Source organism: Miniopterus schreibersii (genome assembly GCF_964146895.1).
Source record: "Miniopterus schreibersii genome assembly, chromosome: 8".
NCBI classification, from domain to species: Eukaryota; Metazoa; Chordata; class Mammalia; order Chiroptera; family Miniopteridae; genus Miniopterus; species Miniopterus schreibersii.
In genome coordinates this window covers 67,403,105-67,419,168 of record NC_138109.1, presented here as the reverse complement: position 1 = coordinate 67,419,168, position 16,064 = coordinate 67,403,105, and the positions used below count along the sequence as shown (strand labels likewise).

The following is a 16,064-nucleotide window of genomic DNA, read 5'->3' as shown; positions in this document are numbered from 1 at the left end:
GCGCAGCCCGCCTCCGCCCCCCGCCGCCCATTCCCGCCGCGCAGCCCGCACGGCTGGAAACCGAGGCCCGGGAGGCAGGCGGGACGGCGGGGCTTGCTAGACGTGCCCCACGCGGGCTCCTCGGGCACGGCCCGCCCCTCAGCCGCAGACCTCCCTTCCCCTTCCCCCCGGCCCGGGGCGGGGCGGGGCGGGGCGGGGCGCGGCGGCCTGAAGAACGCGGCGCGCGCCGGGCCGCCCGCGAGCACCCGCTTCCGCCCTGGGTCCCGCCACGCGCCGGGTCCGCACGTCCGGGCCCCGCGCCCCGGCCCCGCCCCGCCCCGCCCCGCCCCGCGCGCCCGCCCCCCGTTGCCCCGCGACCCGGCCGTGCCCGCCCCGCGCGCCGGCGCCACAGGACGGACCTGCGGGCTGCAGGCTAGCCGCCGCGCGCCATGCCCCGCATCGATGCGGACCTCAAGCTGGATTTCAAGGATGTCCTGCTGCGACCCAAGCGGAGCAGCCTCAAGAGCCGAGCAGAGGTGGGACCCCCGGAAGCCGCCGCGGGGCGGCGGGGCTGCTCCTCGGGGTGGCGCGGGGCAGGGGGCGCCAGGCGGCGCGCGGCGGGGACGCCCTGCCGGCTCGTCGGGGTCTGAGGCTGGCTGGGGCGCCCCCCCGCGCCCTCCCCTCCGCCGCCTGAGAAAGGGGGAAGCCGGCGGGTGCCCCGCCGGGACCGGAGGTGTCTTCAGGGGGCCCCGCTGGGGCCTAAAATTCTAAATCCGCCGGGCTGGGGGGCCAGGGGAAGCCCAAGGTAGAAGCAGCCGGCGAGGAGCAGTGGGGCGCGCGGCGGCGCATTTGGGGAGAGGAGGGCACAGGGGAGCCAGATCGTAAAAGGAGAAAAACAACGAAGATACTTGTGCTTTTGGCGCTCTCCCTTAGTGCGGAAGACGGCTGCTGCTTTAGTGTCAGATCCAGCACTGGGATTTCTTTAAAATGTTTGAAAAACAGGGAAACTTTGGGGCAGAAGTTCAGGGTTTACTTTCAGTGTTTCAGTGGCCTTGCTTCCTGGAAGTGAGGCTGGAACCTGTGCCTGGTGGCACCCTCCTAACTGGACAGCTGCCCAGCCCTGGACAGCTGAGAGCACTGGGGTGCAGGTGTGGGTTGGGGGGCAAACCGGATCAAAGCCTGAAGAACAGGTGGAGACTGGACTGGAAATAGCCTGGGGTGGGGGTAGGGAGGCCCCTGTTGGTGAGGAGGAAGGTCAAACTCTGAAGGTTAAACTGGCGGCAGGGAAAGGCAGGGGCCCCTGGTGGGGGGGGGGGGGTGCTTGTGACCATGGCTTTGCCTGGTCTGCTGAGAGCTGGAGAGGAAAGTGAGGATGCTGGACTGGGTCTGGAGGCTGGGGCCACAGGAGTAAACAGGAGGAGGCTGAGCCAGCACACTGTTCCTTGCACCCCAGTCCAAAGACCATAAATAAATCGGTGGACTGCTCACCGATGCCCAGGCCCAACTGCAGTGCCTGGTGCTGCCAGCCAAGGGCTTGTTTGGATTAGGGAGGCCTCCTACTTTAGCCAGTGAACCAAGTCACCTTCTCAAGCAGGAGGGTTGGCAGGCTGCAGCCAAAGAAGATAGGATAGCACAGGACTGGATTAGGCAAGAGAGGAGCGGTTAACCCTTGTCGTGCTGGCCTAGATTGGGTGACTCTCTGCCTGTCCTTCATCATGCTCTTTCAGGTGCTGAAGAGTGGGACTGACTCTTGAAAGAAAAATAAACAGTTTGCATGACCAGCCTGGGCTTCCCCAGTATAAACTGTGGTCAGTACCTAAGGCCAGACTAAGACAGGATGTGGGGATTCTAGGCAGACTAATAATTTGGTGGCCTCAATATTCTTTACATATCTGTCCAGAATTCACTTAATAGAGAGAAACTTTTACGAAAAATGATATGTTCTAAACAAGGATATAATATATGTATTTTCTGAGCCAGGAAACATCTTGAGAAGGTAAAACATTTAGAATTTATGTAATAGAATGAATTACTCTTTTCCAGGGAACTAGGATGATGTCATGTATCATTCGGTTTCATAATTTGGGCTGATTGAAACTACTAATGTCCTAGCCTCTGATGGCACCTTACAAGCTACACCTACACATTGCAATGAGAACTCTGTGTCCTTGGGAAGCATTTTCATATTTCCAGTTTTGTGGGAGTTTGCCAGCTCTGTGACTGGAAACCTGAGTTAACTGGCATTGCCTCTCCAGTTGGTTCCTGTAATAGTTTAGCTCCCTGGTGCCCGAGGCAGCTGCCTGGCTGGCTGCCCCTCATAATCTGCCTGCCTGCTTCAGTGGTGTTGAGGGATGTAGTTAGATCGAGATCTAACTAGGCTTCTAATCCCCTTTCAATGTTTTCTCACTTTGCTTGTGGATGCCTGAAATTTTGTATAGGCAGGTTAAAAACTTTTCATTGCACAATTAGATAGAAGCCAAATGTATGCCCCCTGGCAGAAGTGATACTGGAATGCAAATTCGAAGCTGAATGGTAAATGACTGGCAAATGACCGACTTTGAGCTGAACCAGAGAGCAGATCTGAGTGGAGCCGGGACAGAAAACATACCCCATGAAAGCAGAGCCTTGCCAAAAAGGGAGAGTTTTGACCATTGACAAGAGTGATCACTGCAACAGTTTTGCTCTGAGCCAGGCCTGGTGCTGACCATCATGCAGTGAGCAGGAAGTGGAGAGAAAGGCAGAGTGATCTTCCACCGGAAAGTTTGAATACTCTTGCTGGGGCATTTCCACAGTGTCACATACAGTGAATTTGAAGTCACCTTCCAGAGGCAAAGGGTACTGGTGGAGGTGGACAGGGTGGCCTTGCATTGGTTGTACCAGATGGGTAGTGATCTCTCAACTGGCCATCCATTCATTGCCCTTACTATGTCTTCACAAGCCCCTGGCACACAAGAATAAAGTGTCACAGGACTTGTGGGGGCATTTGGGTCATCTTTTCAGAGGAAATGGCATATTTGTTGACTGAGGCAAGACCTTTATCTGATAGGCTGGGGAGCTCATGCCCTTGATTCTCTGAGCATGTTCTTCCTCACGACCCATTACTGGCTTAGATGTCCCAACTTAGTCCTTACGCTAGTCAGATTTTAAAAAAAAGCAAAACAAGCTTACTCGTGCAGCTCTAACTTTGGAGGTCAGTCATTGAAGAGAACTTGCATCAGAAAATTGGCCACTTGTCCTAGGACAGGGAAAATAATGAGTGTTCAGTCTCCCTAAAGCTCTGTAGTAATTGTTTCATGAGTGGGTCCAGCCTGAGTGATCCTCAGCCAGGGTTGAGAGCCTGGTAGGTGGAGAGACTGTCGGGCTAGGAAAAAGGAAATCTGGGTTGCAGTCTAAGCTCTTTCCAAAATTATTTTATTACCTTTGCCTTTGGATCAGTTCCCAGGGCTGCTGTGACAAAGCACCACAGACTGGATGGCTTACACAACAGATATTTATTGTCTCACAGCTCTGGAGGCTGGAAGTCCCAGGTCAGGGTTTTGGCAGGGTTGGTTCCTTCTGAGGCTGTGAGGGAGAATCTGTTCCAGTCCCCTCTCTCTGGTGGTTTACATGCAGTCTTAGGTGTTCCTTGGCTTATAGATGCGCCACCCTGATCTCCACCTTCATCTTCACATGACATTCTCCCTTTCTTTGTGTCTGTGTCCAAATTTCCGCCTTTTAAAAGAATACCAGTCATGTTGGAATGGGCCTACCCTAATTAACCTCATTTTACCATGATCATCCGCAGAGACCCTATTTCCAAATAAGGTCTCTGGTTAGGACTTCAACATCTTTGGGGGGAGACATAAACCATAACAGCTTTTCTCTGTAAAATTAAAGGGTTTGACTAGACTTAGTATTCATGGATGCCTCAGAATCATCTAGGAAGATCCTCCAAAAAACACATACTTGTCTCCAACACAAAGGTTCTGATCTGTTAAGTTTGAGGCAGCCCCAGCACGTGTATTTTGGACGTCACCCTGTGATAATTCTCACGTGTGCGTGGATGCTCTGTACTGGCCACGGGGATCCCTTTCATTTGTGGAACCTGTGGCTGCCTGGTAATGTGCAGCTGCGTGTGCTTCTCCTGAGAATTGATGGTGACAGTTCCTGGGGACAGAGCCCTTACAGAGGGCTAGGCCTCTGGGGCCCACCAAGCATTGCTTACCCCTTGCCCAGATGTTAATTTATCCCCCCTCCTTTTTTAAATTCCTACCCAGGGATATGCTTTTATTGATTTTAGAGAGAGAGGAAGGGGGAGAGAAACATCGATTGGTTGCCTCCGGCATGCACCCTGACTGGGATCGAACCTGCAACCTGGGTATGTGCCCTGACTGGGAATTGAACCCACAAATGTTTGGTGCACGTTTTGATGCTCCAACAATTACACAGGGCTAATTTATTTCACTTTTGAGCCCGTAGGACTACAAAGATGAAAGGCATTGTCCCTGTACTTAGCCTTATGATCTATAGGTGAGACAGATAGTGAACAACGTACTTAATAAGAGAATTGCTTTCATTAGTACCACTCACAGGTCTAGGCCAAAGGGTCCCCTGACCCCTCCTCACTGGGCGGGGCCTGTGGGCTCTGCTGTTCCTTCTAGGCCCTTCTGCAGGTACTCAGGATCCTGGATTTCCCTGCCCTCATGACTTGGAGCTGATTCCAAGGCCTGCAAGGGCCATCCGTGCTGCTGGTATGCTTGCCTCTAACCTCAGAGAGTGGCCAACTGGAATGGAAGTGTGTGCCTGGAATTTAATATGTGGACTGGGGTGTCCATGTGTGTGAACACAGGATTTGGGTGGAAGGCAAGGGAATGTGGACTGCAGGCCAGCAGCTCCCATGACACCATATTCTGGTGTTTTTCAGGTCATTAATGAAACTGTGCTTGTTAAGGTAGGAGAATAGAACAAAATTTATGTAGCAGCTTGTTAGCTTGACTTGTAACATTGAGGTATTTAGAACCGTGGTAGGAGGGCCTCCGTTTGTACTTTCCAGCCCTCAAATGCTGGCTGACTTTAATGAAGGTATGTTTAAGGAGCTGCAGGTGGGGCAGGGTGGTTTATTACTTTATGCTCCCTTTCAAATCAGTGTAGCAGAGTGAGAATTTGGAGGTGCTATATTGGGTGCATTGACCAGCCATGGCAGATTAAATCCTAAATTTTGTTCCTGGGAGGCTGGAATTAGATATCTCTCTCAGGGAACAACTGGTCTATTTTGTGTGTGTGTGTGTGTGTGTGTGTGTGTGTGTATAAGGTTGAGAAGATAATTTTATTTATCATTTTTAGAATTAAGGTTTGCATAGAATCTACCATCTGGAGAAGACTAGAAGTGAGGGAAGAGCTCATTGCTAAGGCTGACCTTTTCCATGAAGAGCTCTTTTTTTGTGTACTGCCGATAGATAGGGTTTGGAGTGCCAGGAAAAACCCATTGTGAGCTCAGCTGGGTGCTAGATAGCATCTCTCCCCATGCATCTTGGGAGGAGTGTAAGAGTAATTTGAGACCAAGGAATTCTGATTATTTTAAGCCTGGGAAGTCAAAATGCTAGGGCCATTAGCAGCACAGAAAGTTGCAACAAAAAGACCTCTTCAGTTACCTTTCAGAATTTAAATATAACGTGCTTCACTGGAGCAGAACCAAGAATCATAATGAAGAAGTTGAAAAAGGGATGAGGCACCTCATTTCCCCTCATTTATTGTGTTTAAGGCCCAGGTGGACATGCTTATGACATCATTTGCCCAGGAGGCCAGGTGAACAGGAAACCCTGTGTGGAGAAGCAGGAGGCCTGAGATGTCCTGTAGTGGTTTTTGACATTTTGATTACAAAGTGAAACTTGTCTCAAATGAAAAGAATAAAAGAAGGAACTGGATAAACACTGGTAGGAAATGGTTACTGCTGGTGTACTCATAAGGCCAGGATCCATGTGAGTAGGTCCAGCTTATTTCAGAAGCTTAAGATTCACACTGGAGTTTCTCTTGCTGGTTCTCCCTGGGGAAGTGCCCACTTTCAGTAGGCTCTGTATCCATTAGGTCCAGCCACTGGAACAAACAGTGCTGAATATTTAAAACAGGGAATTTAATGCAAGACATCCTGACATTGCTGAGATACCAAATGAGATTTTGAGGCACCCCAGAGATTGGCAGCAGTGAGAAACCACATCCAAAGTGGGGAAGATGATCTTACTGGGCGCAGGGACTGGGATCACTCGGTGAACGCTGGAACTAAGACCCTGCAGGCCATGGCAGAGGAGTTCTGGGAGAACTACATAGACTACACCCAGGCCCCAACCCCACCTTCTTCACTGTCCCCCAGCTTTCTACCCAGTGACCCCATTAGCTGAACCCAGACAGAAATTAGCCTGGGAAGTGGAGCCTTCGGGAGGTGGCTTCCCTGTAATTGGGGATAGCAGAAGGGTGAGGAACGGATCTGCGAGCATACAGGCCTTCGGTCTGCCCTGGGTTGAAGAAGTAATTTTGATTCTGCAGCTCTTGATGAGCCCTTAGCACAGTGCTTTTGCTGAGCCCACCATCACGGCCTAGCTCTCCTGATTGGGGTTAGTCCTAATGCCCTGACGATGGAGTTACAGTAGAATTAGAGGGCCCTCCCTCCAGCTGTTTGCGAGTCAGAGGAACAAGTGTTTATATGCGTAGACAGATGGCTGCAGTGTACTCCCCCCAGCCCTTTGAAAGATGCTCCTAATTACAAAAACAGCTGAGGAGGCTGAAAGGTTAAGGGATTCATGGTTTGCAGCTCACTGCAGGGTGAATTTGGAGTGGAAAGTGAAAACAAGAGGGAGGGCCATGGCTGGCAGGGAGGAGTGGGGTGGATGTTCTCAGAAGGGGGACTGTTTCTCCAGTGCTGGGAAGTGGGGAGAGAGAACTTGTATGTGGTGTGCAGGGCTAGGATGAACCAGGCTGGACACAGAAGGTGGCAGTGCCATGGGAGAGGCTCCTGAAGGAGAGAATTTACGATTCGGAGGCTGGGCTTGATGGCAGAGCATGCAGTGCCTTGTGCTGGCCTTTGAGGATGCTAAGGAGCCAGGTTCAACTTTTGTACCTGGGTAACAGCCGTTCCTCGCTTTCCTCAGGGACTCTCCTGTCTTTGGAACATCTGGCCCAGCACTGGGAGAATCCAGGACCTAAGGGACATGCACTTCCTTTGTGTTCTTCACCACTGGCTTCAGGCTCTAGAAATTCTGCACAGATCATGCGAAGAGCAAAGCACTTCTTTTCCCTCTTTGCCAACAGGTGGATCTTGAGCGTACCTTCACGTTTCGGAACTCGAAGCAGACCTACTCGGGGATTCCCATCATCGTGGCCAACATGGACACCGTGGGCACGTTTGAGATGGCAGCGGTGATGTCTCAGGTAGGATGGTGGGCTTTTCCCCTCTGCTGCTCACACCGGACCGGTTGTCAGGAGCCCTCCCTGGTCTCGTTCAGACGCAGGGAAGAGAAAAGTGAGACGCTTGGGTCCTTGGGTGTGGCCGAACTGTTTAGTTCTGAGTCTGATTGTTGTGGGAGGCACTTGTTTTCTTCCCTTCTTTTCAATCAGAAAAGATGCTGGAGTCTGGACTTTAGAGATGGTCTAAAGCAGGGGTGGGGAGCATCCGGCCAGCGGGACAACCAAGGCAACCGCAGGCCAGACTTGAAATTTAATAAATCTAGGAGCTTTTTTCATAGCTAATTTTTAAGTTGATAATTTTGTATGGCCTATGAATGATATTATAAATATCCAAATGGCCCTTAGCAGAAAAAAGGTTCCCACCCCTGGTCTAGAGCCACATCCATTGCTTCCTTGAAGATGCCCATGATTAGAGCTACAGAGAGAAGTTGGACATTGTGCCATATTGTAAAGTTAGTTAAGTGCCGGTTATAGAGGAGCGAGCCTTTAAATGAAGACAGAACTGCTTCATATGCAGGCTGTGCTGTGGCATTTATTCCATCATTTGTAGAAAACACTTATTGAGCACTTATGTGCCAAACACTGGATATAATGATATAATGTCACAGCTTCACTGGTAGGTTTCTTTTACAGATGAGGAAACTGAGGCAGAAGGAGAGGAGATGTAACTTGGCCCAGGGAGTTCAGCCAAGTCGAGACAGTCAAGATTCAAACCCAAACTGACTCCAGAATAGGGGATTTGTCTCTCAACTTACACCGACAGATCGCAGTACAAGCTCAAGGTCCCTTTTGGCCAATTACCAGCCTAATTTCTATAAATGGAGTAGCTCATATCCTGGCCTTGGGAGAAATAAAGGAAAAGCCTTTTGTGGGCAGGACCTTGATTTCACACAGCCGTGTCCCAGGTGCAAGGCATTTATTCATCCTAGATGCAGACATTTGCTTGTAATGTGCACAGGGTGTGTGCATCTATTTCCCCTGATAATCCTGCCAAGTGGAAAAAAATAAATCCAATTAGTTGAAAGAGCTTCTCGCTGTGGGCAGCAAGTCTAACCTCAGGAGGTGCTGGGAATCATCATTAGCTAGTGATTAGAAGGAAGGTCTTCAAACAGGTTATGAGCTCAAAAAATGGTGTGGGGGTGGTCTGTCTGACTCCGTGATCAGCTGTATTATCTGTCAGCCCTCAGCCCCCACTGAGCTTTGGGTCAGAGGCTAATAAATTAATTGCTAAAGGAATTTGTATTTTTTTCTCCCCATCTGCTCTGTGATCAGCTGTTGCTACTAATGAATTAGGTCTTCATGTAAAAGTGGGTGGATTCAGGGAGCAATAAATAGCCCTGATTAATTCCCATATTGGATTATTAGTCCATGAGAAACATTCAACTTGTTATGCTCTTTCCATTTTCACGAAAAAGACTTCCTGTTAGTGAGACATAGTACACTGAAATAGCTCACCATGCGTGGGTACTATGAAGTTTCTATTTCTGGGATCCACTGAGTCAGTGTAAGTAGATAAAGTCATAGAATTTTAGAATGGGAAACTGCGGATGGAGAAATTGACCCAGACAAGTGAGGAGGGAGGCCCTGACAGAGGGGAAGGAACCTGAGCTCTCCATTCAGATTTGAGTTTGACTCTGGCCTTTGTCTCTTACTGGCCAAGCAATTGTTAAAGTTCTTCAATTTAAACTTCTTAAGCTCCTTTTCTGCCCACAAAGCTAATATTAGTGTACAAAGTTGTTTAGAGAAGTAAACGAAATAATGTATGCAAACTGCTTGCATGAAGTAGGTACTCAGTAAATGCCAGGTTGATAGTCATAGATTTACTATTATAACATAATTCCCTTCCTTAGGGATACCAACTGCCCAATGGGTTTAGCTTTTAGCAAGAAATGCTTAGGTTGTGAACACAAGGAAAAGCTTTCATGTACAAGTTGAGGTTCTTTTGGGTTGGCTAAGCAGAATTTGCCTTAAGGGGGCCCTTCTTATGGGCAGGGGAGCTGCCCTTGACCTAATGCGGGTGGTCAGCGGGGCAGAGCTCAGAACTCTTCGGTTTCCCTCCCCTGCCTCTTGGCAGAGCCTCCTAAATTCCGAATGCAGTATTGTCTGATCAGATTAGAATGGAAAACCCCTTTTGTGATTTCACTGGTTTCACCTTTGTCTGTTTTTGGCTCCTAGGAGCATATTCAAAGCTAATTAAACATGACTGGCAGGCACGCCGGATACTTTTGTTCTGTTGGCTCACCCCCGCCTTGCGGAGGAAGGAGGCCCACTTGACTTCTCCTCCTAACGGTGCTGTTTCATTCCCTAGCACTCCATGTTCACAGCGATTCACAAGCATTACACCCTGGATGACTGGAAGCTCTTTGCCACTAATCACCCAGAATGCCTGCAGGTAGGACTATTGCATTTGTTGCGGCGGGTAGAAAATCTTTGGGGTTGTCAAAAGGATTTGAATCAGCAGCAGATAGACACACAGACACCTGAGAGAGAGACCTCGGGAAATGCAGTAGTGGTCCCCCAGTCCTTCCTCGATGCCAGGGATTTACTGAGGAAACCTGCTCTGTATCCTGTTTTGAAAATACTAGGATTTACTTGCAAGGAGTATGGGTTTTTTTTCTCTTGAAAGGTGAAGTATTATATTATGAAAGCTTGGGGAAGACCTCTGTTTCCTGCCAGGGGTAAATCCAATCCAGATAGTCCTTTTGGATTTAGAAAAAAACACCTAATTATAACAAATTGTTTTGGAGTTGAATAAACAGTATGCCTGCTAGGGTGGCTATAATCAAAAGACAGAGAGTAACAAGTGTTGGCATGGATGTGGAGAGAGCAGAGCCCTCTTGTATTGCTGGTGGGAATGTAAAATGGTGCAGCTGCTTTGGAAGACAGTTTGGCAGTTCCTCAAAAAGGTTAACCGTAAGAGTCACCCTATGACTCAGCAGTTCCAGTCCTAGTTATCGGCCCAGGAGAAGTAAAGGCATATGTGCACACAACAACTTGTACAGAGATGTGTGTAGCAGATTGTTCATAATAGCCAGAAGGTAGAAACAGGCCAGATATCCATCAGCTGATGGATGAAAACTGGTATATCCACACAATGGAATATTATTTAACTACAAAAAAGAATGAAGTGCTGGCATGTGCTTCAGCTGGATGAGCCTTGGAAATGTTTTGCTAAGTGAAAAAGCCAGACACACAAGGCCACATATGTGGTTGTTTATATGAACTGTCAAGAATAGGCAAACCTGTAGAGACAGAAAGTAGATTAGTGGTTGCCTAAGGCTTGAGGGACGGGAGGTTTGGAGGGTGAGTCCTAACATGTATGAGGGTTTCCTTTTGGGGTGATGAAAATACTCTAACACCAATTGGGATGGTGGTCGCACCACTCTGAATATCCTAAAAGCCATTGAATTGTGTACTTGAAATGGGTGAATGGTATGGTATGAGATTATATTTCAATAAAGCTGTTATTATTTTTTAAAAGGGACAGTTTGAAAATAACAAAAAGCCCCACTATGATAAGCCTGGCTTCCCTCCTGGCACACGGGGTGCTTCTGAGCCAGGGCCAACAGAGCAGAGCGTCTGTGCTGGAGACTCTCCTCCAAGATCACATTACCTGTGATTGCAAAATGACTCATCCTGGGCTGTTTCTGAGGTGGCACTGTTTTTTTGTTGTTGTTTTTGGCTATGCTTTAATTATGTGTGGGTTTTGATTAGTGAGAAGGTGGTTTCAGAGATAAAATGATTCTGGCTTAATAGCGAATCCTTCCTTTTTGCCATATTGTGTTTAGATTAACTAATTTCACCTTCCTCCCCTCTTTCCTGGAAGACGTTGGGAAGGCAGTGGATTTGGGGACCGTGTGGGGTTAACTGGAACCTTGGTGATGACCAAGGGTGATCATTGGACTTAACTGCCCCACCCCCACCTGATTTTCTAAAAAGGGAAAATGTTAAACACTCAGTAGCACCGAGAATAACTAATCTCAGCTCCAGCGTGCCAAACTTTAACAGCAAAGGTGAGGAAAATAAAGATAGCAAAGCTCTTGTGGGAGGGAAAACGTGTGGGTTGAGCTGCACCGGTCAGACTGTCAACATGAGTAAATCCAGGAATGGGGAGTCATTATGTATCATGTTACATTCTGCTTACTCTCAGTGCCTGGGTTGTAGCTACATTGTTGTGATTTGTTGAGAATAGCAAGGATATTAATATACAGGGTGTCCCCCAAAAGGTATACACACTTTAGCAGCTGATAGCTCAATTTTGAAAATGAAATGATTCTAATAAACACTGCCTTTATAGCTAGTATGTGTATACATTTTGGGGATATACCCTATATGTCTCTCCTCTGGCTTATGGTTTAGAGATATAAGTTAAAATATTCTTATAATATTCTTATAAAGGTGAGATGCTAACTCTGGGCACAGTCCCATGGCTTAATTTCCCTAAGGCATAAATCATCAGACACAGGTCTTTTCCCAAAGAGCATCTTTCAGAGGAGCCGAGGGGTGGGTTAGAAGGCACTGGTGCTGTGGAGGTTGGGGGAGAGAGGGGTCACCAAGGGGGGTGCAGTGGCTTCAGATGGAAACCCATCCAAGTGCAGTTGGGAAAGATCCTTTTGGGCTCCTTTGTTCTCGTACCTTCAGAGGCTTGGCCCCCTTTAAGAGAAACACTGGGATTTGCAGCTCTTTGGGTTATGGTTTGCCTGTTGTGTTAGTACTGTATTGGGAGTAAAAATGAAAATAGGAAGGGGTTTTATCAGAGGAGTTTTAGACACCTTTCCCTCCCTCCTCCTGATCCCCTAAGTGAGATGCTCGGGGTGACGGCCTCAGCGTTGGCGTAAGGAGGCCCGAGTGCCTGGCCTCCCCTTCATTCTTCCTGTCTGCCCTCCACTCCGGCGGGGGAGGGATTCCCACCAGCAGTGCTGTGATTCAGAGTCCACAGAGAGAGCTTGAGGAAAGGAAACGGGTGCCAAGGACTGGGTTTCCTGGCTACTCAATAAACTGGAAACATTATGTGGCTGAGGCCAGGGTTAAGGATATATGCAGTTTAACGGAGGGGAAGATAACAGAGGCAGTGTTTAGATAACTGAATGAATGGATGTCCTTCACTCTGCTGCTGCGTGTTTCTCGAGCAGGTCCACTGCGTGCATGTCTGATCAGGGTAACCTCCGAGGGTCACTGTACTGCCCCCAGTGGATGGAGGAAGGGTCTGACTTCCGAGTACTACTCACTGTCCATGCCTGGCCCCCTCTTGGTTTGTTTTGGTACAGCATATTGCCGTGAGCTCCGGCAGTGGGAAGAATGATCTGGAAAAGATGAGCAGCATCCTGGAAGCTGTGCCACAGGTGAAGTTCATTTGCCTGGATGTGGCCAATGGCTATTCGGAGCATTTTGTGGAATTCGTGAAACTCGTCCGTACCAAATTTCCAGAGCACACCATTATGGTAGGTATGGTGGGACAACCTGTACGTGGGGAAGCAGAGAGGTGTCGGGTGTGTCAGGGGCAGCTATGTGCTCTGCAGAGCTCTTGGTGCCTTCTTATGAAAGGCTAGCTGAAAATAACTGGGCAGAGTGGAGGCAGCTGTGGGAGATCGGAAAACTGGCTCGCCTGTGAGAGGTAAAATCCAGACCAACATCATAGGGTGTTGGCTCCTTATTTCTGCTTAATATCTTCACGTTTCTTACCACATACCTTTAAACAAAGGTCTGCGTCACACCTTAACAAAGAGCAAATTGTTTTTTTCAAATTATAAGAGAAAGTTTCTTTAGAAAGTTACAGAGGTGGTAGAAGTGAGCCAGCTGGGCTGCGTAGGAAACAAGTTACAGAGGCAGAAGGGCCCTTGGAGCTCAGGGGAGGGAAAGGCAAAGGTAACGTGGGGGGGGGAGGACTGGAGAGGCGCGGGCAGGCTCCCGAGAGGGAGAACCAGAGAGCAAAGTTTTAAAATGAAAAGCCTACCGTACCTGGGTTTTAGTTTAACATACTTCTGCCATCTCTGCCCCCGCTCCTCCTCGCCAACAGAAAACTCTGCTGTAAGAGTTGAATCCACAATATGAACATTTCACAACAGTCAGCTATTATTTGCAAATTATTTGGTGCATTGTTTTATGTAGGATCTTAATTCTTGACCTTTCCTGCCTTTTTTATTTTATTTTTTTATTTTCCTAATTATCAGCACGTTCACTCGTTAGAATATATATTTATTGCTGGGAAGCGTGGATTTTCAGAAAAAGGAACTAAAAACCCTAAGGTTGAATTTGGGCTTTTGGGAAATCTATATTGTAATTATGTGTGTCTTTACTGGTCTTAATTAACTTAGCAATTGTAGCTTGACCTCTAGATAAGCTACCTAACTCTCCTTTTTAAATTTTATGTCCCTCACATTTTATCATTGTAAGGAGGTTGGGAGGCAGGAGTTATTTCTATTGGTGGAGTTAACTCTTCTGTTAAGGATTTCCAGAGATTTTTAAGGTAAGTGTTTTTATGTTTTCCAGTCACATGAAAGGAAAGATCAAGAGTTGTCCCAAGGTCAACCAGCTATACCATGTCACATGTTGGGTGGGAAACAGCAAAATTCGTTTTACCTTCCGTGAGAGAGCTGTCAATGTCATTGCGTTTTTTGATAAGAGTAACACCATTTATTGAATGCCTACTGTGTTCCAGAAGGTTTACGTCTCTTTTTTCCCTCCCCTTCACAACATCTCTGTAAAGAGTAGACACTGTTGTCCCAAACTTACCATAGGTGAGGAATCTTAATTCTTACCCAGGGATTTATTTATTGATTTTTAGAGAGAGGAAAGGGGGAGAGGGAGAGAGAGAGAAACATCGATGGTTGCCTCCTGTATGCACCCGGCTGGGGATCGAACCTGCGACCTTTTGGTGTATGGGATGGCTCTGCAACCAACTAAGCCACCTGTCCGGGGCCAGGTGAGGGATCTTAAGCTCTTACTTCATTCTTACACTTTGGGACCTTCATCAGGTCATAGCAGCACTAAGCAGCAAAGCTGGGATTTGAAGCCAGGCTGCTGTGAATGCATCGGCCAAGGTCTCCCCTTGAGGCTTGTTGACGTGGCCCATCCCTGTTAACTTCAGTGATAAAGCCCCTTTCTTCCACTAGGCCATATGCGAGAAACCAGGTTCCTGCTCTGCAGTTCGGAGGAGGTTGACCTTGTTCATGTTTGCACTGGAGGGTGACCCTCTGTCGTGACGCAAGGATGAGATGTCATGAGGCCCCAGCCGTCTGTGGCTCTTTTACCCCCAACTGTCTGCGGTAACTTTCTGTCAGGAAAGAGGGAACAGAAAGCTGGACTCCAGGGAGAGCAGAACCCCGCCCCCCAGCTAGGACCTGGTAGCCCTAAACAGTAGAAAGAACATGGCAGATACTTGCTTACAGCAGAGGAGTCTTTTGTTTTTTCCCCCTGGAGGTACAAGGGACTAAGATTCTTGGGAAGTTGTGCTTTGTATGTAGTGGCAGTTTGGGTATAAGAGTTACTGGGTATAAGAGTTAACTCGGAAGGCTTAGGAATCAGAAGTTACATGGATTTAATGAGTCAACCTAGTGGCTCCACTTCCTTTTTATTTGTGTAAAATAGTGAACGATGACCTACGTGCAGAACAGTGGGTGTTTTGTAGTCATAGGACAGCAGTCCTCAGTGCCCCTGCGTTCAGAAGCCTCACACTGACCCTGGTGATCATTTCCTTCCTGCATGTCTCTGGTTTCACCACCTATTGATGCCTTCCTAAGAAATGCCATTTAATTTTGCCTGTGTTGGAACCTTATGTAACTGGTAACCCTACTGCGTATCGTGTGTCGTCTTCTGCTCAGTGGCACGTTGCGACGTGTGCACCATCTCCTGAGTGCGCCGTTGTTCTTGGAATGATTTTTAATACCGTTTCCCAGATGCCTCACTAGCTTTGGTCGCCACCTCTGCTTCGCTGCTGGTTGTAACACTGTCTCAGCGATTTTCAACCTTTTTCATCCCACGGCGCACATAAACATAATTACTAAAATTCTGCCGCACGCCAAAAAAATACATTTTTTGCCGATCTGCCCCCCCCCCAAAAGGCATGATTTTGTTTCATTCACACCGGATGGCTATAGTGTTGGCTGTTGTCATTTTTTATTTGACCGTCTGAGGAAAAAGAGGTCAGTGCCCCTGACTAAATAGTCAGGCACTGCATGTTTTAAAGATTCTTGCTGCACACCAGCTGAAATCACTGCACTAACATGATGCCCGTGAAGTTGGTTTGGCCGCAGGAGCTGAGCCACAGTGGGGACTTCACAAAGCTTCTGAATCTTATTTTCTCACCTCTAAGAAGGAGGTCTGGGGTAATCATGGCTGGAGAATTCCTGTGGGGGTCAGATGGGGTGAGGCTTGGTAAACAGTGTGACATTCACAAGCTGTTGTGTCGATGGTGGGATGGAGGGCCTGTGCTCTGAGAACTGTCAGAGGTGGAAGGCTGATGGGAGAGAATGGGGGGTGGGGTAGGAGTCATGTTTTTGTGTTTTTGTTTTTTTTAAAGTTATCTTTATTGTTGAGAGTATTACAGGTGTCCCATTTTTTCCCAATTGACCCCCTCCACTTCGCTCTCACCCCCTCCCAGGCCTTCACCCTGTTATTGACTGTGTCCATGGGTTATGCATATATGCATA

At 48.2% G+C, this 16,064-nt stretch overlaps 1 protein-coding gene across 2 annotated transcripts in view; it reads left to right on the top strand.

Moving 5' to 3' along the window:
* The first annotated feature begins 237 nt into the window (after nt 1-237).
* Nucleotides 238-16,064, top strand: part of GMPR (guanosine monophosphate reductase) — a 42,120-nt gene continuing 26,293 nt past the window's right edge. The window contains exons 1-4 of one of the 2 annotated variants that reach the window (XM_081146186.1): nt 238-515; nt 7,261-7,380; nt 9,725-9,808; nt 12,684-12,857. In XM_081146186.1, the coding sequence (XP_081002312.1) occupies nt 429-515; nt 7,261-7,380; nt 9,725-9,808; nt 12,684-12,857 (465 nt within the window). In that variant the 5' untranslated portion in view covers nt 238-428. The remainder of the gene's footprint in view (nt 516-7,260; nt 7,381-9,724; nt 9,809-12,683; nt 12,858-16,064) is intronic. The other variant, XR_013999455.1, reaches the window with a different exon arrangement.